Consider the following 25,323-nt stretch of genomic DNA (forward strand, 5'->3'; position numbering starts at 1 on the left):
AACAAACAATTTCTCCCTAACATTACATTTCTTCACGTCCATATACGGGCCGCCAGAAGGGGTGAGGCAGGCCGTGGGTTTGAGAGCCCTGCTATAGATGGTATTACATAATCAGTAATGGTTTGAGAAGAACTGTTATCAACTAGTATCATTATTTTTCTGTTGTACTTGTTTTTTATGGTAAATGATCATGCAGGTTCCCAGAGACCTGTCACGGGCCTAACACAGAGCACAGTCATCCACACTAAAGTCAGTCTCCAGTTAACTCGAGCCAGTGCATGTTTGAGGAAGTCAGCGTACCCAGCAGCACCTCCACACAGACCACATTCAAGCCCAGGATGGTGTTGCTGTGAGGCAGCAGTGCTAGCTGCTGCACCTCTCCACAGTGCTTACAAAATCAAGTTATAAATTGAACTAACCAACATTTTAAACAAGTAGAGCTGAAACAATCAATCAATTATTGACTTGAAATAAAGTCAGCAGCTAGTAGAACATTTCTCCAGCATGAACACATTCATACAAAGGACTGGATACCCTCATATATAACCAGTCCTGTCTTGACATCTGTTTGCCGTCTCTTGCAGGTGGAGCCTGTAGTTGGTTCAGCTTGCCTTTCTTAACGGACTTTTGTGGCAGCTCGCAGTTAGAGCTTTGCTTTTGTTTACATCTGCCTGCCTTTGAGGCTGCATTTGTTCTCTGTGACACATTTAGGAGATTATTTAACGTAACGACGGAGTGGCTGTAGCTCAGGAGGTGGAGCAGGTCATCTGCTGATTGGAAGGTTGGTGGTTTGATCCCTGACTCTCCCAGTCTGTATGCCATGTGCTGACCCCAAGTTGCTCTCTGATGCAGCCATCGGAGTGTGAATGTTAGCTTGGGAGGCACTGAGAAGCACTTTTCAGAAGAAAGTGAATGTGGAAAGTTGTATAAAGTGCTTTCAGCGCTCTGGCAGAGTAGAAAGGGATATGTATAAGGATCAGTCCATTTACCATGATTTACTTTATGTGGTACATAGTTTTAATTCATTGACATATTCAGTGTAGGACATTTACTTGTAGTATTTTTCCAGAATACGTCCTCACAGTCAGCCTTCAGTCGTGAATCTGTGTTCTGACTATTGTCCACATCCTGAAGACCTTCTCTGACTCTGTGGTGGCCTCAGCCATTTTTTATGGTGTGGTCTGCTGGGGAGGCAGCATCTCTGCTGGGGACAGGAAGAGACTGAACAGGCTGATCCAAAGGGCCAGCTCTGTTCTGGGAGGCCCTCTGGACCCAGTGGAGGTGGTGAGTGACAGGAGAATGGCGGCTAAGCTGTCATCCCTGATGGACAACATCTCCCACCCCATGCAGGAGACTGTGAAGGCACTGAGCAGCTCCTTCAGTGGGAGACTGCGGCACCCACGGTGTGGGACGGAGAGATTTCGCAGGTCTTTCCTCCCCACTGCTGTCAGACTCCACAACAAAGACTTTTGCAGCTGATCAAACACACAAACACATGTGGGCTTCATAGATAATTGGCAAACCTTCTGGAGGAAACCTGGTCTTGTTAGGAGAGACGGCATCCATCCCACTTTGGATGGAGCAGCTCTCATTTCTAGAAATATGGACAAATTCATTAAACCCCCAAAATATGACTATCCAGAGTTGGGACCAGGAAGCAGAGTTGCAGTCTTACACGCCTCTCTGCAGCTTCTCTCCTCCTGCTACCCCCAAAACCCATCTCCATTGAGACTGTGTCAGCTCCCAAAAAGACAAAAACAAACTAAAAACCAGCAACAAACAACTTAAACATAAAAATCACAAAGAAAGAACAATACAGTATCCACATCTGAACCAAAGAGTAAAACAGTGAAATGTGGATTATTAAATATTAGGTCTCTCTCCTCCAAGTCTCTGTTAGTACATGACTTAATAATTGATCAACAAATCGATTTACTCTGCCTTACAGAAACCTGGTTGCAGCAGGATGAGTATGTTAGTTTAAATGAATCAACACCCCGAGTCATTCTAACTACGAGAAATCCTCAAGCACAGGCCGAGGGGCGGTGTGGCAGCAATTTTTCACACCAGCCTATTAATTAACGAAAGACCCAGACAGACTTTTAATTCATTTGAAAGCCTGATGCTTAGCCTCGTCCAACCCAGCTGTAAAACTCAGAAACCAGTCTTACTTGTTATCATCTATCGTCCACCTGGGCCTTACACAGAGTTTCTCTCTGATTTCTCAGACTTTTATCTGATTTAGTGCTCAGCTCAGATAAAATAATTATTGTGGGTGATTTTAACATCCATGTAGATGCTAAAAATGACAGCCTCAACATGGCATTTAATCTGTTATTAGACTCAAGTGGCTTCTCTCAAAATGTAAAAGAACCCACCCACCACTTTAATCACACTCTAGATCTTGTTTTAACATATGGCATAGAAACTGAACATTTAACAGTGTTTCCTGAAAACCCTCTGCTGTCTGATCATTTCCTGATAACATTTACATTTACAATAATTGATTACACAGCAATGGAGAGTAGACTTTATCACAGTAGATGTCTTTCTGAAAGTGCTGTAACTAAGTTTAAGAATATAATCCACCCACTGTTATCATCTTCAATGCCCTGTACCAACATAGAGCAGAGCAGCTATCTGAACGCTACTCCAACAGAGGTCGATTATCTTGTTAATAATTTTACCTCCTCACTACGTACGACTCTGGATACTGTAGCTCCTGTGAAAACTAAGGCCTCAAATCAGAAGTACCTGACTCCGTGGTATAATTCTCAAACACGTAGCCTAAAGCAGATAACTCGTAAGCTGGAGAGGAAATGGCGTGTCACAAATTTAGAGGATCATCATTTAGCCTGGAGAAATAGTTTGCTGCTTTATAAGAAAGCCCTCCGCAAAGCCAGAACATCTTACTATTCGTCACTGATTGAAGAAAATAAGAACAACCCCAGGTTTCTCTTCAGCACTGTAGCCAGGCTGACAAAAAGTCAGAGCTCTACTGAGCCAACCATCCCTTTAACGTTAACTAGTAATGACTTCATGAACTTCTTCACAAATAAAATTTTTATCATTAGAGAAAAAATTACCAATAATCATCCCACAGATGTAATATTATCTACAGCTACTCTTAGTACCATCGATGTTAAGTTAGACTCTTTTCTCCAATTGATCTTTCTGAGTTAACTTCAATAATTAATTCCTCCAAACCATCAACGTGTCTTTTAGACCCCATTCCTACAAAACTGCTCAAAGAAGTCCTGCCATTAATTAATTCTTCGATCTTAAATATGATCAACCTATCTCTAATAATCGGCTATGTACCACAGGCCTTCAAGCTGGCTGTAGTTAAACCTTTACTTAAAAAGCCATCTCTAGACCCAGCTGTCTTAGCTAATTATAGGCCAATCTCCAACCTTCCTTTCATATCAAAAATCCTTGAAAGAGTAGTTGTCAAACAGCTAACAGATCATCTGCAGAGGAATGGCTTATTTGAAGAGTTTCAGTCAGGTTTCAGAGCTCATCACAGCACAGAAACAGCTTTAGTGAAGGTTACAAATGATCTTCTTATGGCCTCTGACAGTGGACTCATCTCTGTGTGCTTGTCCTGCTAGACCTCAGTGCTGCGTTCGATACTGTCTAACCATAATATCCTATTAGAGCGATTAGAACATGCTGTAGGTATTACAGGTACTGCACTGCAGTGGTTTGTATCATATCTATCTAATAGACTCCAATTTGTACATGTAAATGGAGAGTCCTCTTCACACACTAAGGTCAATTATGGTGTTCCACAGGGTTCAGTGCTAGGACCAATTCTATTTACATTATACATGCTTCCCTAGGCAACATCATTAGAAGACATAGCATAAATTTTCACTGCTATGCAGATGACACGCAGCTCTATCTATCCATGAAGCCAGGTAACACACACCAATTAGTTAAACTGCAGGAATGTCTTAAAGACATAAAGACCTGGATGGCCGCTAACTTTCTGCTTCTTAATTCAGATAAAACTGAGGTTATTGTACTCGGCCCTGAAAATCTTAGAAATATGGTATCTAAGCAGATTCTTACTCTGGATGGCATTACCTTGGCCTCCAGTAACACTGTGAGAAACCTTGAGTCATTTTTGACCAGGACATGTCCTTCAATGCACATATTAAACAAATATGTAAGACTGCTTTCTTCCATTTGCGCAATATCTCTAAAATTAGAAATATCCTGTCTCAGAGTGATGCTGAAAAACTAGTTCATGCATTTATTACTTCCAGGCTGGACTACTGTAATTCACTATTATCAGGAAGTCCTAAAACTCGCTGAGAAGCCTTCAGCTAATCCAAAATGCTGCAGCAAGAGTCCTGACAGGGACTAGAAGCAACAGATTTCTCCTGTTTTGGCTTCCCTTCATTGGCTTCCTGTTAAATCCAGAATTGAATTCAAAATCCTGCTCCTCACATACAAGGTCTTAAATAATCAGGCCCCATCTTATCTTAATGACCTTGTAGTACCATATCACCCTATTAGAGCACTTCGCTCTTGCACTGCAGGCCTACTTGTTGTTCCTAGAGTATTTAAAAGTAGAATGGGAGGAGAGCCTTCAGTTTTCAGGCCCCTCTTCTGTGGAACCAACTTCCAGTTTGGATTCGGGAGACAGACACTATCTCTACTTTCAAGATTAGGCTTAAAACTTTCCTTTTGCTAAAGCATATAGTTAGGGCTGGACCAGGTGACCCTGAATCCTCCCTTAGTTATGCTGCAATAGACGAGGCTGCCGGGGATTCCCATGATGCATTGAGTTTTTCCTTCCAGTCACCTTTCTCACTCACTATGTGTTAATAGACCCTCTGCATCGAATCATATCTGTTATTAATCTCTGTCTCTCTTCCACAGCATGTCTTTATCCTGTTTTCCTTCTTTCACCCCAACCGTCGCAGCAGATGGCCCCGCCTCCCTGAGCCTGGTTCTGCCGGAGGTTTCTTCCTGTTAAAGGGAGTTTTTCCTTCCCACTGTCGCCAAAGTGCTTGCTCATAGGGGTCATATGATTGTTGGGTTTTCTCTGTATTTATTATTGTGCTATCTACTGTACAATATAAAGCGCCTTTGAGGCGACTTTTGTTGTGATTTGGCGCTATATAAATAAAATTGAATTGAATTGAATTGAATTGACAAACCCACACATGTGCAATAAGACTGCTATATGTGCAATTCTTCTTCTGACGAAGTTGTGTTTTTGTATTTTCCTACTCAGTTGTATATAGTATTTGTATTTCTATTTTATTCTATTGTACATAGTATTTTATTTTATTTTATTTTATTTTATTGCATTCCAGTGTTTTCTAATTTCTGCTACATAACTTTGCACTTTTGCTGTAACAAAACAAATTTCCCACCTGTGGGACTAATAAAGGCCATCTTATCTTATCTTATCCTGTTCACACTTCATACTAAATATATATGAACTGTACAGAGACACCGGCTACATTGGTGGTATTTGTGGAGCTTTTACTACCATATACAGGGGTGCACATAAGTTTGCGTACATATAAAAGGCACTGTTTTTGTCCGCTAGAGTGGGATTTTCACGGCATATTCTGCTCCACATCTCTGTGCGTTCATCATTTGTTTGAAGCCAGCTCACCTCCTGCAACCACTTTTCCGAGAATATGTGGCCTGGTGTGAGACAGGAAGTGGCTGGAAGATGCAAACACTGATTTTCCTGGTTTTTATATCTTTGTTCAGGTTTACATCACTGATAGCTGACGATACTTGTGCTGTGCAGTTTTGGCAGAAAGAGGTAATAGGTGAGTGCTAGCACAGTAACCACATTTACCTGTAGTTGTGCTTCTGTCCAAGACTGTTTCCTGTATGATGTCAAAGATGTCACCTATGCATGTGATCACCTTGCTGATATATGAAAACCACTGACTTTAAAAATGTCCCAGATGAGAACGAAGCTTCTGGCGAGATGAAAGGATGAAGATTGTGCAGCAGCAGCTGTACAGTGAAGTACTGGGCAGGTTTTTTTAATTGTAACTCCAGAGACCCTGTAAAGGTTAACACGTGTGTGTGTTACAGTCTGAGCAAATTCTATTCCTGCTTCTGTTATAAACAACCGCTCAACACGTCGTCTTGTTGGAAAAGTCGCCATGCGGATGCTTGTGGGTCACTTCTTCCTAAGCATTCTGGAAACCTGGGATGACTGACTCGGTCATGACTGAAAAGCTCAAACAAAGACGTTTTCCTGGGATGGTTTTTCTCATCGTGGTAGTTCTCATCACGCTGGTTTGATTCCAGGGCTTACCTTAGTCACAGCAGCGTGATGATGGCATGTTTGACTGACAGCAGAGTCAGGGCAGTGAGGCCCATCATAATCACGCTTGTCTGTTTCAAACTGACAGTGTGAGGAGTTGTGACATCACTGACCTGTGATGTCATCACACTTTTTTAGTAAGGTATTCGGGAATAAATGTTGTTGACTTGAATGTCAGTTAACAGTCAGTGCTGTAGTTCAGACATCTCTGATTGTACTGAACTCATAATGGGCGCGGCCAGAAGCAGCGCCAGTGGTCCTCTGGTGAGAGCCCGGGCTGGTCCATGATCACCTGGCGAGCATCTTTGAATTGGCTCCTCGCCGCTAACCAGGAGACTCAGCACCACCACCTGGGTGCTGACGGCAAAGTTAGAAGCCGCAGCGGTTATTCTTCTTTGGGCTATCGGCACACCTCTGCCAGGGGCGTGACCACCAGCTTGTCCTGGAGCTTCTCAAGCTACTGCTGCACCGTGCGCACGCTGCATCGCAGCTAGCTCCAACCATCTTTGCCAGTGCCTCCACCTGACGTGTCGTGCCGGGTCGTTGGGCGACACTGTAAAAAGTTAGTGTAGTGCTTGACCAACGCCTGTGTCTGATGGCCATTTTCATCCGGTCACATCCTGGGTCACGTGACACAACCGCTTGATTAATTTGGCACACTGTGTGGGGCCGTCACAGCTGAGTTGGAGACACGATCATGCTGGTTTTTACAGCTTTGATCATAAAGTGATTAAAGTGCTCAGAGACAAAAACCAAGAATAAAAACTGGAATCTTTTGCTTCCAGTGTTGACGTCTTCCCCTCCCGTGTTAACGCTGATGTGGAGCTACTGTCTGAATGGCAACACACAGCAATACTGCACCATGTGGTTCATGTGCACTTCAGTTAGTTTGCACCACTGCTTATTCACCTGCAATAGTTGTAATACCATAGTGAGTGTATGTAGCACATGCATGTGTGTAAATGGACACACACGTCCAGGTGAACACAATCATCCTTACCTGGATGGTTGAGCATGCATCAACACATGCACACACACTGATCTGTCAGATATGTGTGTGTGTGTGTGTGGCGGGGGGGTTACAAAAATCAAGACAGGAAGTGATGTGAAAACCGTCACAGCCGCGACACAAGCGCGAGCATGAAAACAGCCTGAGGGTAAACAAAAGCTCCGCGCTCACGTACATGACGTCACATTATACTGAGCAGGCAGCAGTGACGTGTTTCCGCAGCAGGCGTGAAACAGGAGACGGAGTGGAGCTGTGGGAGGTGTCGTGGGTGATGTACAGCGAGCAGGGAAAGGCTTCGCTTCAATGTTGTCTGCAGATAATATCGCGTAAAAAAAGTTCCGTTTGAGTGAATGGAGATGGTGCGAGCGAGTGTGATGACGTCACGCGGTAGCGGCTGAGCAGGAGGACCGGGATGGTGAGCTAGCAGCTGCTCTCTGCGACAGCATCCCCGTGTGAGTGCCGGGTCACACGGTAACATGGCATCATGCGTGTGCGCGTGTCTGAGTGGGGGTAAACGGGCAGCTTGTCGTGTCTCGGTAGAGGATCTGGTGCAGGTGCACGAGCCCACGCGCGACCGCGTCCTTCACGAAACCACTGTCTGCAGTCACAAGGTCGCGAGGAGAGCCGATGTCCTGTGGTGGGCTCCTCGCGCTGTCACGGCAGACGGCGGGGTAGCTAGTGTTGGCCTCCTCGTCCCAGCGCGCGCGCGCGCACACACACACACACACAGCGTGGAAGTGTTTACTTTAGCTCTCAGAAATGTGGAACAAAGTGTGATAAACGTATGAAACCTGAGCCGAGGATCCTCTGACCCTCTGCTGTGAGCAGTGAAGTCATATCTACTGTGTTTTTATAGACACCTGTGCTTCTATCTCCTCTAGGCCCACTGAAGTCCGTATAAGCAGGAGACAGTAAGGATGGACTCTATGTCTCTGATGAGTGGAAGCAGGAACCCTGTGTTCCTCACAGCCTCCTCCTCCCACCACCATGCCCAGGGCCCCCTGCTGCCCAACGGCATGAAGAATGGAGCTGCAGATCCAGGAAGCTGGTGCGTGTCTGCTCAGCCTACTGTGGCCATTCTGGGATCAGGTGACTTCTCCAAGTGCCTGACCATTCGCCTGCTGCGCTGTGGCTTCCATGTGGTGGTGGGTAGCCGCCATCCCAAATTGGCAGCCCACTCATTTCCACATGTGGTGGATGTAACACACCATGAAGATGCTGTGGGGAAGGCTAACATTGTATTCCTGGCAATCCGCCGTGAGCACTATTCTGTTGTGTGGGACCTCAAACACCTACTGGAAGGTATGTCACACACCTTTAAGTGCTTTCCAACCATCACACACACCCATACTGAAGTGGACACATTGAGGGCAATTTGATTTTCTTATCCAAACACACGTCTGCATGCAGATCAAACTATTGACCTTCCAAATCAGTGTTCACACTGTAAGAGGTTTTTATTTGACCCGTGTCTGTGTGTGTCAGAGACTGGTGCTGGAAAAAATAGTGGGAGTAAATGCAAGGGCAGTTTCACCAGGTCAGACGTCTGGGTTATCAGTGTTAGTGACCTGACTGGTATCCTTGTGTTTGTTCTGCAGGGAAGATCCTGGTGGATGTGAGTAACAATAAGCGAGCGAACCAGTATCCAGAGTCCAACGCTGAGTACCTGGCTTCACTGCTGCCTGACTCCATCGTGGTCAAAGGCTTCAACGTCATCTCAGCCTGGGCCATGCAACAGAGCTACCCTAAGGATGCCAGCACACAGGTACGGTAACCTGGCCACACATGTTCACTCTTAGCTATCATTAATCTCCATGTCTACAGCGTGTCTTTGTCCTGTCGTGTCCCTGAGCCCGGCTCTGCTGGAGCTTTCTTCCTGTTTAAAAATCAAAGTTTTGACTTCTGACTGTTGCTAAAGTGCTCACTCACCAGGGGTTTCTATGTAGTATTGTAGGGTCTTTACCAATGTTCCCTCTAAGCTGCGCACGTGCGCAATTTTTTTTTACAAAAAAAATTCTAACCTGAATTGAAATTAAAGTAAATATGTGCCGACACCGGTGTTTTAGCTAGCAAAGCGTCGTGGCTGATGTGCAGTGAAGCCACATTAATGACAACATGTCCAACCATTGGAGATGTGAGCAGGACAGACGGAACAACTGACGGAAAAAGTGTGGACTTTATACCAGTTTTTAAATTGTGTTGATCGGCCACGTAAAACCAGAGTTATGATAAAAATATCTGCAATGTTTGGTTTTCTTCCTGAATACTATCGTTGTTTATATTTACTGCGGAAGAAGCGGTAAAAGCGGCGTTTTATAAGGAAAACGCTTTCGAAAGCCTGTGAGCAAAAACAACACCAAAACCCCCACCCTTTCCTATTGGTCGAAAAAAGTACCGTGTCGACCAATCAAAAATGATATGGCAACGTGGCATCTAGTTGTTAAGAAACGGGGGGAAGTTTTAGGAGTGACGGCGGTGTTCTGAGATGTGAGAGATTTGAGACGTTTAGCGCAAATCTTGTGTAGTTAGTGTGTAGTTAGTGTGTAGTTAGTGTGTAGTGTAGTCAATAGTTTTGTTGTGTGTGTCAGAACAATGAGGCGGCTGCTGAATGTTACAGGTGTTACAGCAGTGATACATCTGCTGTTGTCAGGCCTGCAGGTATCAGGCTGTTGTTCTCCTTTATCTCATAGTGGACAGAAATGATTTTTTGGAGTGGCACAAATAATTTGTGTGGCATCAGATTTGATGCAGAACAGCTGATTGTTCTGTAAATAGTTTGAAATGTTTGTTTTAAAAAAACGCCTTGGCTGCATTTTTAGGTAAAGAGCTGCAAAAAACTTTGTTGTCAGAGTTTTATTTTTTTTTAAAAAAGAAAGAAAGTTGTGTTTTCAAAATTGGAGTTCAAGTTATTTTTACTTCCAATAGTGTTAACATACTACACAGGTCATGAACAGGATTTTTTTTTTTTAAATTTTCATTGTAAGTGGGCTAAAGCAGTTAATTAAAAGTAGTCTAACATAAATGTAAATGCTGTAATTTGATTATTTTAATTAAGCATGTAACTTGGATGGATTAGATGCTGGCGTGACCACAGTGCACACTGTCGCTCACAGTGGTCCAAGGGACGCTCAGGGAGTTTGTGTGTTCGCTCAGACACATGGAAAATCAGAGGGAACATTGGTCTTTACCTTAAAATATCACATGACTAGTCTCAACTGAGAGATCAGCCACGTGCACATGAATCTGACTTTGTGATACTCTGTATGTAAGGCAGAGAGTTTAAAGCTGGATGATGAACACAGCACTGAGTCAGTGAAGAAACACAAATAAGTGCTTCCTTTAGGTTAGTGGCAGTGTTCTAAATGACCTTAAAGCACACAGAACGGCATCTGTTCAATTCAACTTTATTTATACAGCAGCAAATCACAACAACAGTCACCTCATGCTGCTTTATATTGTAAGGTAGACCCTACAATAATACATACAGAGAAAAACCCAACAATCATATGACCCCCTATGAGCAAGCACTTTGGCGACAGTGGGAAGGAAAAACTCCCTTTTAACAGGAAGAAACCTCCAGCAGAACCAGGCTCAGGGAGGGGCGGGGCCATCTGCTGTGATTGGTTGGGGTGAGAGAAGGAAAACAGGATGAAAGACATGCTGTGGAAGAGAGACAGAGATTAATAAGAAGCATGAGTGCAGAGAGGGCTGTAACAGGTATCTCAGTGTCTCGCTCTTCAGTCTTACTGATGCTGCTGAGATGGAAGGACTCATAAAAGTCTCACAGCACCATCCAAACAGAATGACGCTAACGCCTCTGAACCGTCCCCGTCATCGTCTCTAACCAGCCCTCGTGTTTCTCCTGTAGGTGTTCATCTGCAGTGACTCAGTGGAGGCCAGGCAGCAGATCATGGAATTAGCCCGGCAGCTCAACTTCCAGCCGGTGGACATGGGCACCCTGTCTTCTTCCCATGATATTGAGAACATGCCTATCCAGTTATTCCCTGGCTGGAAGGGCCCTGTTCTTGCTGCTGTGGCCCTCTCCATCTTCTTTTTTTCTTACTCGTTTATTCGAGATATAATTCACCCATATATGAAATACAAGCAGAGTGACTTTTACAAGATCCCAATAGAGATAGTGAATCGGACACTGCCTACCGTCGCCATCACTCTCTTGGCCCTGGTGTACCTTGCAGGACAGTTAGCAGCTGCCCACCAACTCTACTATGGCACCAAGTACAAGCATTTCCCACACTGGCTGGAAAACTGGCTGCAGAGCCGGAAACAGCTGGGCCTCCTCAGTTTTTTCCTGGCTGCCGTTCATGTTCTCTACAGTGTGTGCCTGCCTCTGAGAAGGTCTGAGAGATACCTGCTGCTCAACACTGCTTATCAACAGGTCAGTAAAACAGCTTTCTGCACATTTCTGCATTAAGAGACCATCTCAGTGCTGTTTCTAAAGATCACTTTGATTTTAATAGTTACATATTAGCAAGAGAACTGGCAACATCACAAAGGTTTTACCTTCAAAAACCTGTCTCCTGAATCCAAACTGGAAGCTGGTTCCACAGAAGAGGGGCCTGAAAACTGAAGGCTCTGCCTCCCATTCTACTTTTAAATACTCTAGGAACAACAAGTAGGCCTGCAGTGTGAGAGCGAAGTGCTCTAATAGGGTGATATGGTACTACAAGGTCATTAAGATAAGATGGGGCCTGATTATTTAAGACCTTGTATGTGAGGAGCAGGATTTTGAATTCTGGATTTAACAGGAAGCCAATGAAGGGAAGCCAAAACAGGAGAAATCTGCTCTCTCTTTCTAGTCCCTGTCAGGACTCTTGCTGCAGTATTTTGGATTAACTGAAGGCTTTTCAGAGAGTTTTTAGGACATCCTGATAATAAAGAATTACAGTAGTCCAGCCTGGAAGTAATAAATGCATGAACTAGTTTTTCAGCGTCACTCTGAGACAGGATATTTCTAATTTTAGAGATGTTGCACAAATGGATATAGATATAAGATATATCCTGGTCAAAAATGACTCCAAGGTTCCTCACAGCATTACTGGAGGCCAAGGTAATGCCATCCAGAGTAAGAATCTGCTTAGATACCATATTGCTAAGATTTTCAGGGCCGAGTACAATAACCTCAGTTTGATCTGAATTAAGAAGCAGAAAGTTAGCGGCCATCCAGGTCTTTATGTCTTTAAGACATTCCTGCAGTTTAACTAATTGGTCTGTGATACCTGGCTTCATGGACAGATAGAGCTGCGTGTCATCAGCATAGCAGTGAAAATGTATGCTATGTCTTCTAATGATGCTGCCTAAGGGAAGCATGTATAATGTAAATAGAATTGGTCCTAGCACTGAACCCTGTGGAACACCATAATTGACCTTAGTGTGTGAAGAGGACTCTCCATTTACTTGAACAAATTGGAGTCTATTAGATAGATATGATACAAACCACTGCAGTGCAGTACCTGTAATACCTACAGCATGTTCTAATCGCTCTAATAGGATATTATGGTCAACAGTATCAAACGCTGCACTGAGGTCTAGCAGGACAAGCACAGAGATGAGTCCACTGTCAGAGGCCATAAGAAGATCATTTGTAACCTTCACTAAAGCTGTTTCTGTGCTGTGATGAGCTCTGAAACCTGACTGAAACTCTTCAAATAAGCCATTCCTCTGCAGATGATCTGTTAGCTGTTTGACAACTACTCTTTCAAGGATGTTTGATATGAAAGGAAGGTTGGAGATTGGCCTATAATTAGCTAAGACAGCTGGGTCTAGAGATGGCTTTTTGAGTAAAGGTTTAACTACAGCCAGCTTGAAGGCCTGTGGTACATAGCCGATTATTAGAGATAGGTTGATCATATTTAAGATCGAAGAATTAATTAATGGCAGGACTTCTTTGAGCAGTTTTGTAGGAATGGGGTCTAAAAGACACGTTGATGGTTTGGAGGAAGTAATTATTGAAGTTAACTCAGAAAGATTGATTGGAGAAAAAGAGTCTAACTTAACATCGATGGTACTAAAAGTAGCTGTAGATGATATTACATCTGTGGGATGATTATTGGTAAGTTTTTCTCTAGTGCTAAAAATTTTATTTGTGAAGAAGTTCATGAAGTCATTCTCAGTCATTAAATCAGATAAAAAGTCTGAGAAATCAGAGAGAAACTCTGTGTAAGGCCCAGGTGGACGATAGATGATAACAAGTAAGACTGGTTTCTGAGTTTTACAGCTGGGGTGGACGAGGCTAAGCATCAGGCTTTCAAATGAATTAAAAGTCTGTCTGGGTCTTTGGTTGATTAATAGGCTGGTGTGAAAAATTGCTGCCACACCGCCCCTCGGCCTGTGCTTCGAGGTTTCTGGTAGTTAGAATGACTCGGGGTGTTGACTCATTTAAACTAACATAATCATCCTGCTGCAACCAGGTTTCTGTAAGGCAGAGTAAATCGATTTGTTGATCAATTATTAAGTCATGTACTAACAGAGACTTGGAGGAGAGAGACCTAATATTTAATAATCCACATTTCACTGTTTTACTCTTTGGTTCAGATGTGGATACTGTGTTGTTCTTTCTTTGTGATTTTTTATGTTTAAGTTGTTTGTTGCTAGGGATGGGTATCGTTTAGGTTTTATCCGATACCGGTGCCAAACCGGTACTTTTGAAACGGTGCCGGTGCTTAAACGGTGCTCGAACCGGTGCTTAAACAATGGAAAACACAAACTTTGTCCTAAAACCTCTCATGTTTAGTTTTTTTTGTAAAAAGATAACAATGTTAGCCTTTTCTGTAGCTATAGGACATATATGGTATCACTCTATCAAACAAGAAGACAGCCGCATGTAACTACGACGGTGTTTGCTAGTTCACCTTACATGCATTAATGTAATAACGTGGTTAGCCTACTCAACGTAAATTACACACGAACAACATGAAGCTACTCACGCAGAGGAGAACGGCTGCTGCTGCCATCATCATCCTCATCATTTCTGCTACACTGACAGGGCTAGGGGCCAGGACTCTCCTCTTCGGGTTCTTGGGGGATGTTGCTAACTCCGGGTCCGATAACAGGCACCACACCCACAGTAGATGTGCACGGTGTGAGGTCTTGCAGCAAGCTATCAAACACGGCGCATTTCTTTTAAAAAAAACGCTATGCGTCGCCAGGTGTTTCATCAGATTTGAGGTGTTACCTCCTTTGACAGTATCACCTTAAAGCACTTGTTGCAGGCTGCTGAGTTTGCATCTTTTGCTGTGAAGTACAGCCAGACTTTTGATCGCTTCGCCTTGGGCATTTTTAATCTGTAGCTCTGCTCTAAAAGAACGTACGTACCTGGCCCCGCCTACTATCCTTGGAAAGGTAAAATGATTGGCTAAAATCCCAAGTGTATGACATCTCAGGGAAAAAAAGCACCGAAATAAAGCACCGAAATGTGCACTGCTTTTCGGTCTGGTTACTATCGTTTATGTCAGAACCCATCCCTATTTCTTGCTGGTTTTTAGTTTGTTTTTTGTCTGTTTGGGAGCTGACACAGTCTCTATGGAGATGGGTTTTTGGGGGGGTAGCAGGAGGAGAGAAGCTGCAGAGAGGTGTGTAAGACTGCAACTCTGCTTCCTGGTCCCAACTCTGGATAGTCATATTTTGGGGGGTTTAATAAATTGGTCCATATTTCTAGAAATGAGAGCTGCTCCATCCAAAGTGGGGTGGATGCCGTCTCTCCTAACAAGACCAGGTTTCCTCCAGAAGGTTTGCCAATTATCTATGAAGCCCACATCGTTTCTGGGACACCACTCAGACAGCCAGCAATTTAAGGAGAACATGCGGCTAAACATGTCACTCCTGGTCTGATTGGGGAGGGGACCAGAGAAAACTACAGAGTCCGACAGCACTGTAAAAACAGTGACAGCAGCGGTAGGGTTTCCTCCTGATGAACTGTAATAACTGTGATGGACTCGATGTTCTCATGTGATTGCAGGTCCACTCTAACATGGAAAGCACATGGAACGAGGAAGAAGTGTGGAGGGTGGAGATGTATGTTTCCTTTGGGATCATGAGTCTGGGGCTGCTGTCTCTGCTGGCTGTCACCTCCATCCCGTCTGTCCACAGCACGCTCAACTGGAGGGAATTCGGCTTCATACAGGTACCAACAGAGTCCACCAGCCTCATGTCAGACCCTGTGCCTTAGAGAGTCCAGAGGAGTCTAGTGTATATACATGATTAGTAGTGCATAGTGGAGCAGGCGTTCTGTGACGAGTGTACCTGAAACCAACTTAGCTGCTGTGAACTCTGAGGTTGTACCTCTGAGAAGACATGCTGTCACTCCTAGCTCTCCTGCTGTGAACACTCGGGGAACACGTCCTGTGACCGGGATGCTTGTCAGTCTCTTAGACAGTCACATGACAGTCTACATACGTGTAAACATGTTCTGCTGTAGTCTTGATGTTAGGGTTTAGGGGCGTGTCTAATGTAAGTCATTGTTGTGCTGTCTTGTTATCTGATCACAACAAAACCCTGTGTCTGAGAGCGTTCCTGTCTTTGCTCCAGTCCACTCTGGGGTACATCGCCCTGCTCATTGCGACCTTCCACGGGCTGTTGTTTGGCTGGAAACGCGCCTTTGAGGAGGAGGCCTACCGCTTCTACCTGCCCCCCAGCTTCGTCGTGGCCCTGGCGCTCCCGGTGTGCGTCATCGTTGGGAAGCTGCTGATCCTGCTCCCTTGCGTGGCCCGCAAGCTCCACCAGATCCGCAGGGGTCAGGACAGCAGTGAGATGAGGGGCAAGCGCATGGAGCCGGTGGGCTCAGCTGCCCACATTTCCCCTGAGAGGGTCACCATTATGTGATCAGCGACCTGCCTGTTTGTAGCTACAGGTGAGGAACCACTGTAGTGATTCTCACTGAGGGACTGTGTGTCTGATGACAGCTTCATGCTGTACCAGTGGACCTGTTGCTGTATCCACTTATTTATATTGCTCCAACGATACTGCTTCGTATTATTGTGTAGTATTTTATCAGAACGTCACGTCTCTGCTTCGATTCGCTGCTTTAACTGAAACTGCAGTTTGACTGCTAAAAGTGACGTTTGTACAGGTCCTGCTCATCTGTGAGAACAGCTGTTTGCTCTTCTGTGACATCACATGTGAAAGTGACTGTGGAGTGTAGCAGAGGCACTGTCAGTGGGACAGAACCTGACCTGCAGCTTTGATGATGTTGGAGGACAGCTGCTTGCTCCTTTTCTGTCTCTCCTCAGTATAATACTGTACACCTGCATTTACCTGTGTCTGTCTCTGCAGTAAGATCTGAGGCTGTCATTAACACATGCATTGTTTTCCTTACAGACCGTCGTGGAAGTGTGTAACATTTGTGTCAGTCAGTGACGCTCATGTGACACACAGCTGGATCATTCCCAGTCAGCTTCACACTGAGTGTTAGTTTATAGTATTTAGCTGTATTTTTACACAGTGAATGAACAGCCTGTGTCTAATCTGCAGCACATTCAGCTGCTGTTAAATAAGCAGCAGCGCCCTCTGCTGTCTGAATGAAGGCTGGCTTCAGAAATCGTACTTCTCTGTATATTTATTGAGTTTGTGAGGTTAACGCTTTAAGGATTAAGGAGATCTACAGCAGCTGGATTAGACTACGGGCCGGAGCGGTGATGGATGACAGGAACGTCAGAGTACAAATAAACTTTATCATGAACAAGTCTGAGTTTGGTCATTTTGATTAGAATCTTATTGTTTCTACACACAGCTGCAAATCATAAAGAGGCTCAACAAAAACCTCTGAGAACGTTAAGACAACAACTTTGACAGTGGGTAACCTCACCACACACTCAGGATGCACTTCTGTGTGTGTGTGTGTGTGTGGGGGGGGGGTATATGGGCTCAAAATGCAGTCATAAATATTTTGTACTTGTAAATCAGGATTTGTATGTGTAAAAAGAATTTGTGTGTGTGTAAAAAAGATTTGTGTGTGGACTTAGCCAAAAACCCCCTGCAAGTTACAAGTACGAATTTTGACCCTATTTTTCTTCCTTTCATCTGATTGGTCAATGTCATGTCAATCACAAATGTAACAATCCAGTCAGAGAACAGATGGGTTTGGCTGTGGGAGGGGCGATTTTTTTTGAACTGCAGGTCTTTGAAGGGAATAAATGCCCTTTTACATGCCAACCCAGCGTTTTCCTTCATCACCACGAAGGAAAACAGTCTGTGGTCGTCCGAGTTTGGTGATTTTTGTGTCACAGGTCTACGTGTTTAATACAGCGCTGCGGACCGGGGGGGGGGCAGTGTTTTGGAAATGACAGTCTTCATTACAAAGCTTTCTTCGTTATGAATTAGCATACATGTTTTTATTGAACATTTGAAGAACTAGCAAAAAAACCCAGAAACTGTTGTAGAGGACATAAAGTCAGAGATAGAAACGACAAGGAGCAGGTGCATCTAGTACAGGTAGAGCTGCTGCAAAAACCCACAGAGCTCAGCAGCCAGCGCAACAAATTCTGGATCCTTGGCTTTTAGTTAGCAGTTAGCATTAGCAGCACATCCTGCGTCCGATGTGAAAGGACCTTTATGCTGCGCACTGTGACTCACAGCAATGGTCCCGGGTCAGCCCTGACTTTGTGTTAAACTAATCCTAAAGTAATAATGGTATTTCTAACCACTGACATACCACAACTTTATCCTTTCAACAGCTGCTGAAAGTTAGGGGACCTAGCTGCTATCGGATATTTATATAGAGATCCTCCAGCTTCAAACTGTATTACCCTTCAAGGACCTGCAGTTCAAAAAGTGCCCCTCCGACAGCCAAACCCATCTGTTCTCTGATTGGATTGTTACATTTGTGATTGACATGACATTGACCAATCAGATGACAGGAAGAAAAATGGGGGTCAAAATTCGTACTTGTAACTTGCAGGGTTTCTTTTTTGGCACAAGTCCACACACAAATCTTTTTTACACACAAACACAAATACAAAATATTTATTTTACACATACAAATCCTGATTTACAAGTACAAAATATTTATGACCACATTTTGAGCCCATAGGGTATTTGATTGGTAAATAAGGAGATCCACTGTGTCAAACACCTACAAATATAATTATAGAAAGAAACCGTCTGGCTAACTTTTTGGGACAGCACAGCATGAGACGACAGTGGCTGTGTCCCAATTCAGGGTCTGCATGCTTGAGCTCACAGCACGCATTCTCCTTTAACTGTGCGATTACGTCACCGCCACGCAAAAAGCGACGACGGCTGTCCCAATTCAAAGTGTACTCCAAATGCATACTATGAAACAAGGCTGTATTCCATTTTCTCAATTCTGAATAAGTTACTCACTTTTGTATTCTGAATTATAACGCTGTAGCGAATACGTACGCACTGTTGATTGGTAAATAAGGAGATCCACTTGCCGAAAGAACGCACTTTTGTGGGGAGCATGACGACAGTGGCTGTGTCCCAATTCAGGGTCTGCATGCGAGAACGCGAGCACCAACTCGTCCCGATTATGTACAATTGGAACACCTGCGTGCGTGATGATGTCACAGGTCCGGAGTTTTACTGTCCCGTCCCTCCTAATTTAACTGTGAGTAACATGTTATGAAGCTTAACTTTAATCACAGCCAAACCGGTTTACTCAGGAACAAATAAAACACTGAAATAAACCAAACATTAACATTTAGAAGTGATCTAAGTGACTTATATATCATTTTTAACCTCAGTAGTGAAACCTCTATTAATAAAAATAGTGTACATGTACATACGTGTACATACCTTAATAAAAACAAGCAGGTGAGATGTTAGAACGCTTTTATTTCTATTCTAGTGGACACTCAATACTATAGACAGCTGCTGGGGTTTCTTTAACCTGAGTAGTGAGAAGACCGCATGAGCGGGGGTTGAAAACGATGTGCCGGGAGTCCGCTGTTGAGTTTTGGACAAAATGCATTCTGGGATATTTAGCTGTACCAAGTCCACACCGATGCATGCTCGATAAAACGGGCTGCGCGAGAACACATCCGGGACTTTTTCGCATTCTCGGCTTGATGCGTACTTCGAATTGGAACAGTACTTGGTCTCCGACTGATGACGTATCACGAGTACACGAGAACGCAAGTACGCACAAGTACGCATATTGAGAAACGCCCCAAATGCGCCGTCGATTTCCCCAAATATCAAGCGTGGTCCGGTGCACGCTTCGTGGTCCCATATATCCCACAATTCATAGCGCAGCGGTGGGTGTGGATAATTTTGCCGCAAAATACGGCAGAAGGGAGCGGCCGAAGAGTGAACTGTCAAAAGTAAGTACTGAATATGATGTCACTTATTTATGTGCGAATGTTTAAGAACATTAAAACATTACTGTTGGCCACATGTCGGCAAAGTTATGTGACATTAGTGATGTTTGTACTTTCAGCGGTAACTTGGTTTTAAAGCCTCTACTTCTAAATATATATATAGTCGACCTTAATCTTACAGAGATGTGATGATTTTATGGATAATTAAAGTCAGTCATATATCCACAAACACAACAAGCTGAAAGTCAGTGATGCTGCTCGGTTTGCAGTCCTGAATATGACGGCACAAGCAGGATTCACTGCACTGTTAATGTTAGCTATGTTATATTGCTGCCTCTGTTCGGTGGTGTCGAGCCAAACGGACTTTAACGTGTGTTTGAACGAGCTGACGGTTCACTCGTTAAGCTGAAAGAAAGATGCTTTAATCACAGGAGTCACACATGTGTCCACTGGACCATCTGGAACTCTTCTTGTTTAGCACTCGTAATAACACAAACACTAAATCCTCCTTCTCTTGTGCTGTTTTGTAGCAGTGTGTACACCTGAGACTGTCACCTGTCTGTCTGTCCTGCACTCTCTCTGTTTCTTTCTCTCTGATTGTGGAATAAAAGTATGAACATGTGTTTTATAAGTTACACTTGTGTTTGAATCCTGCAGCTTATCACACATTTGATTTCCATGTGTGATGACTGCAAGTGTCCAGAGTGAGGACAGACTGAGGGACCCACTGCTGCACATCATCTGTGAGGCTTTGCACCCTGATGATCCACCAGGACAAACTCAGCAGTGTGTGAGGAAGAGGAGGAGGAAGAGCCAGCAGCAGCTGACAGATGGAGAGAATAGACAGACTGTTCCCTGTTTGTGAAGGACTGCTAGGAAAGTTTAACATAACTAATTGTCTGTCCTGAATCAGTCTTATTAGGTAATGTTCAAATAATGTTATCATCCCAGTGTTTTCAGTGTGGGAGAAAGTACTCAGGGCCTTCAAGTTACACACTATGAAAGGCAGCAACAAGTTTAATATTCAGAAACCTAAAGTATGTATCAGCAGCAGAATGGAGCTAAAAATAAATGTTTGTTTCAGTTCTATGAAGCTTTGAGTATTTTGGATTAGTAGCACTGCTGTGTTTGTTGCATCATATTGCTGTAATTGTTTATATGCTTTATATATTCTGAGCTAAGTTGATCTATAGTGTTACATCATATTCTATAAGGATGTTATGTGTTTGTAGACTTTCTGCCCAGTTTGACCCATTTAGCAGAAGTCAGCCTGTTTAAGGCTCTGATATCTATTCTGTATGACTTAAAGCAGTTATGACATGCTCTGATTTTCTCACCCAATAAAGGAATATTTCATATATCAGTCTACACTTCATTCTATCAGAAACAGTTTTCACAGCTCGTACATTTGCTTTTTACACATATATGTAAGCATTGAGCCAAATTTAGTAATGTCAACATATTAAACGAACAACATTTGTCTCTTATATATAATACATCTGTATATACACTGTCAGAGATACTTGTCTTTGAGTGAAGATTTAAGGTGATAGGACATATAATTAACTGCAACTTGAATCTTTGACCCAGAGTTCAAGCTCACTGCTGTAATATATATATATATATGTATATCTATATCTCTCAATCTCTCTCTCTCTCTCTCTCTCTATATATATATATATATGATCTGACAATACTATAATATTGTCCATATTATATTAACATTACCACAGTGAGATGATTTTAGTCTCATGAACAACATTAGCTAATTATCATTTACTAACTAATCTTGAAATGACTGTTCAGTACAGAAATGAAGCCCAACTATCATGTTTTACAGTCCTGTGGTCTCAACTAATCAAAGTGATGTCATGACAAAACTGAATGACCAACAAAATATTTTTTCTCCTTCATTTCTGTCACACAAAGCTGTATGAAACGTTTCTCGCGGTTAGTATCATGGTTGCTAGGCAACCTGAGCGCGCGACGAAGGCTAGACCGTCCCATTTCACAAGCCTCTCACTTCCGCACTTCTCGTACTTATAGTACGCACCGTACGTAGTACGCGTAGTGCGCGCACTTCAAGCGTGCAGACCCTGAATTGGGACACAGCCACTGTGTTTGACTGGCTCTCATTAATTCAGCACATACTTCCAACAGCGTGATGCAGCGATCTGTGATGCAACCTTTTAATGTTGAGTGGGACAGAAGCACAGGAACCAGCACACCTGTCTTTACTTAGCAAGGAACTTGGGAAAAATGCATTTAAGTAAAATGTTGTAAATCTCATTTCCTAAGATTGATGCTGTTAGTTTGAATCGCTCTTACAGAAGCACTTTTTAAAGTGGGCAGCTGTGGCTCAGGATTAGAGTGGGTCTGTGGGTCAAAGTATCTTTGGTACCGAACCTCGTGTTGGCCCCGGGGCATCAGCTGAGCTGTGTGTGCTGATAGGCACCGGAAAAGAAACCTGTGATTGGGTGAATGAGGCTGGTAGTAAAAAGTGATGAGTGCCATAGATGTTCAGTCCATTTAGTCCAGGGTCTCAAACTCGCAGCCCACCTCAGCCTTACCTCCGGCCTGTACACTGATGTGAAGAAATCTAATGCAGTGTTTTTGTTAAATACGAACACAATGACAGCAGCAGTGCTGCCACGTGTCAGACAGACAGGACCAATGTGTTTAGTCTTGCTACACAACATTTGAAACGTACTACTTGAACACTAAAGTGTCCTCCAATGAGGCGACAGTGTCAGCAGTGGCCCACGGCTCATTTCACTGCTTCAGTCTTCAGCTTGGTGGAATCTGTGTCGATGCCAAGCCTCCGACGAGCTGATGCCCTCTAATGATGTGAACACCAGACAAACGTGGCATAAAAAAGAATTTTAATGAAACCCATCACACCCAAATATCACATTACACACACTTTGATTCACAACACATTTCAGAAACATTTGGAAACAGTGTCAGTTGGATCAGGACGTTCAGTGGTCTGAGAGGAAGATCTTGTAGAAGCTGACTGAAATATCAAAAACAGTGTCCTGGTCCCACAGGACCGACCTGACAGCAGCACAGAAACAACTAAAACCAGCTTATTTTAATGCTACCATCTGAGGACTACGCACACTTATTATTTGCACAGTAAAAACATGATTGACATGTAGTCAGAGACAGCCAGCGTTTCCATGTGCGTCTGCAGAAAGGCACTTCCATGGTTTCCTCAGCTTTGACCTGGCCTAACGCACAGTACTCGTTTCCTGAAGGTGAACATATTCAAACCCACAGCTGTCCACACACCTGTGCGTAGCTTCGACGATCAAATCAGGTCTGCGGCTGCAGCTGCTCCAGGGACGACAGCAGCTCCTGGGCGCTGGGTCTGCAGGGGGGCGTTCCGTTCCAGCAGCGGCTCAGCAGAGCCCGAAACAGCCGCCCCGGCTCCGACCCGAACACCTGGTGGTCCTGAACAGAAGGCCGCAAATTGTGAGCCACCACCGCGTAGATGACGTGCTCCCTGTCGCCGGTGTAGGGCGGCTCTCTGGTGAGAAGCTGCCACAGAGTGATGCCGAAAGAAAAGATGTCCGCTTTAGGAGTCACCCTCTCGCCTCTGAGCAGCTCAGGGGCTCTGTGCGTGTACGTGCCACCCACGAGTGGCTGGTGGCTCGCAGCGCTGACCTCACAGCCAGGGTCCAGTTTGAGCGAACAGCCGAAATCTGCTATTTTGCACACGTCCTGGCTGGTTAGCAGCACGTTAGCTGGTTTAATGTCCAGATGCACGACGCCGTGGGAGTGGAGAAACCTCAGGCCGTGAACGATGTCCGAGGAGTACCTGACGCACCTGTCCTGTCCCAGCGGCTCCGTGCCACCGTAAATGACCTGCTGGAGGTTCCTTCTGCCCACGAACTCCATCAGTATAACCCCGATGCTGCCTTCATCTCCACACTGTGGCGGGACGCAGGTGGTGGCAGCTATTACGCGCACTATGTTCGCGTGGCGCAGGTGCGCCGCGTTCAGCTCGGCCCAGAAGCTCTGCTGGGACGCCAGCTTGTTCTTGGTTGACCTGTTGACCTTCTTCACCGCCACGGTCTCTCCGAAGTACTCTGCCTTGTAGACCGAGCCGAAGCCTCCCGAGCCCACGGGCTGCACGGAGCGCAGCTGCTTCCAGTGGATAACCGAGGACCAAAGCCGAGTGGCGACTCTGCCATGGAGCCGCTGAGCGGGCACTTGTAGGGTGGAGCCGTGCTTAGTCAGCGGGCTGCTGCAGGGCCCCGTGTCCAGAGAGGGGCAGAAGTCTTTGGGCAGCAGACGGGTCAGCGGGATGGGAGAAGGCATGGCACGCTGTGGACCATACTGCTCTGCACGCCGAACAGCTACTCTGCGCTCAGCTGAGGCTTTTACGCGCTCCGCACTGCCGCCTACTGTTCTGGAGGATGTAATGCTTCTGTTTGGGTTCACTGGGTTCATGCCGATGGTTCAACTCAGTTTACTCTATACAACAGGGCAGAGCCGGGTAAAAGGACGGCTTTGTGTGAACAACATCTGGGATAGTAAGCATAACAACATCTACGGTCATTTATACGTCATGGCGAGCCGTGTGAGCTGGTAATGTGTGCGCAGTGTTTAAAGCTGCGGATGGAGAGCCCTCCCTGAACTGTCAGGGTGGACTGAGTGTGAGACTGGGGGAGGGAGCTCCACCGAGGAGCGTGGAGCTCACAGCCTGTCTGTTTCACTCTCTCTGACTTTTCCAGCATGCAAAAACAGATGCTCACTTTCTAACAGCCTGCTCACTGGTAACAAAGGAAAACATGTAACTGTTCATTACTGTGTTTTAATGCAAGCTACTGGAACCAGTCTGATGGGAAAAGATCTGTCTGAAATCTCTGTACTGCACTGTAGGCAGTGACACAATGCACACAGCTGATTATGAAATCTGCTGCATGTCTGTCACACACAAACCTTCAGAGTACGAGGTATTTTGTCATTTTCATGGGTGAGAGAGATTTTTCATGTTGTAAGAAAAGGAAACGTATTAAAAAGCTTAAAGCTTTGATTTGAATACATTTCTTACTAGCAAGCTAAAGCCATGTGATAGACCCCAGCCCCCCTGTGACCCTGATTTTAGGAGGATGATGACTGTTAAGAACAGTGATATCAAATATACATCAGTTTAGAATACAGCCATGAGTGTGGATTTAGACTTTAGTAAAGGCTAAAATATTACAGCACCTTAAATTCCTTAATGTCAGTGGTTCAAATTCGTGTTTAATAAAAGGAGACATTACTAAAGCTGATGTCTTTTCCTGTGTTTGAACCATTCTTCTCATGTAGAAAGTCCTAAACGACTGGGCCCATCCCATCACAGACGAGTGGTTTCCAAAGCTCTCTACTTTAAAAGCACAGCATACTGAAGCTGTGCTAATATGATGGGGATTTAAAGTAAAACACAACTACTGCTGATAGTCACCAGTTTGTGTTGTTGACATTGTAAGGCGAGCCCATTTTTACACAAAGATCACACCATTATGATGAAGACCTCATATTATAGAGTGAAGATCAAAGTGTTAAAGTGGATTTTTGCATCTTCAGGAGTGTTTCAGAGAAGCAGTGAAAACAATGTTAAGAGTTACAGTGAGTTACACAGTGTAACAGTGTTTCAGTGTGTAACAGTAACAAAGTTCTCAGAGTGACACGTTGAAAACAGACGAGCTGGATTC

General features: G+C 44.4%; 2 protein-coding genes across 4 annotated transcripts; one reads left to right on the forward strand and one right to left on the reverse strand.

Moving 5' to 3' along the window:
* The first annotated feature begins 7,536 nt into the window (after positions 1 to 7,536).
* Positions 7,537 to 17,001, forward strand: steap2 (STEAP family member 2, metalloreductase). Of its 3 annotated transcripts, XM_039617177.1 has the most exons (7): positions 7,537 to 7,771; positions 8,201 to 8,621; positions 8,918 to 9,084; positions 11,188 to 11,715; positions 15,295 to 15,459; positions 15,864 to 16,185; positions 16,653 to 17,001. In XM_039617177.1, exons 2-6 carry the CDS (start codon positions 8,237 to 8,239, stop codon positions 16,155 to 16,157), a joined length of 1,539 nt encoding a protein of 512 aa, XP_039473111.1. In that variant the 5' UTR covers positions 7,537 to 7,771; positions 8,201 to 8,236; the 3' UTR covers positions 16,158 to 16,185; positions 16,653 to 17,001. The 3 variants fall into 3 exon arrangements, with proteins under 3 accessions (XP_039473111.1, XP_031595445.1, XP_039473110.1); XM_031739585.2 differs by having other exon boundaries at positions 15,864 to 17,001; XM_039617176.1 differs by lacking the exon at positions 16,653 to 17,001 and having other exon boundaries at positions 7,537 to 7,734; positions 15,864 to 16,157.
* Positions 17,002 to 22,480: 5,479 nt separating this feature from the next.
* Positions 22,481 to 24,988, reverse strand: mos (v-mos Moloney murine sarcoma viral oncogene homolog). Its single transcript, XM_031739590.2, has one exon. It carries the CDS (start codon positions 24,071 to 24,073, stop codon positions 22,934 to 22,936), a length of 1,140 nt encoding a protein of 379 aa, XP_031595450.1. The 5' UTR covers positions 24,074 to 24,988; the 3' UTR covers positions 22,481 to 22,933.
* Positions 24,989 to 25,323: the final 335 nt, after the last annotated feature.

Source organism: Oreochromis aureus, linkage group 9 (genome assembly GCF_013358895.1).
Source record: "Oreochromis aureus strain Israel breed Guangdong linkage group 9, ZZ_aureus, whole genome shotgun sequence".
NCBI lineage: Eukaryota > Metazoa > Chordata > Actinopteri > Cichliformes > Cichlidae > Oreochromis > Oreochromis aureus.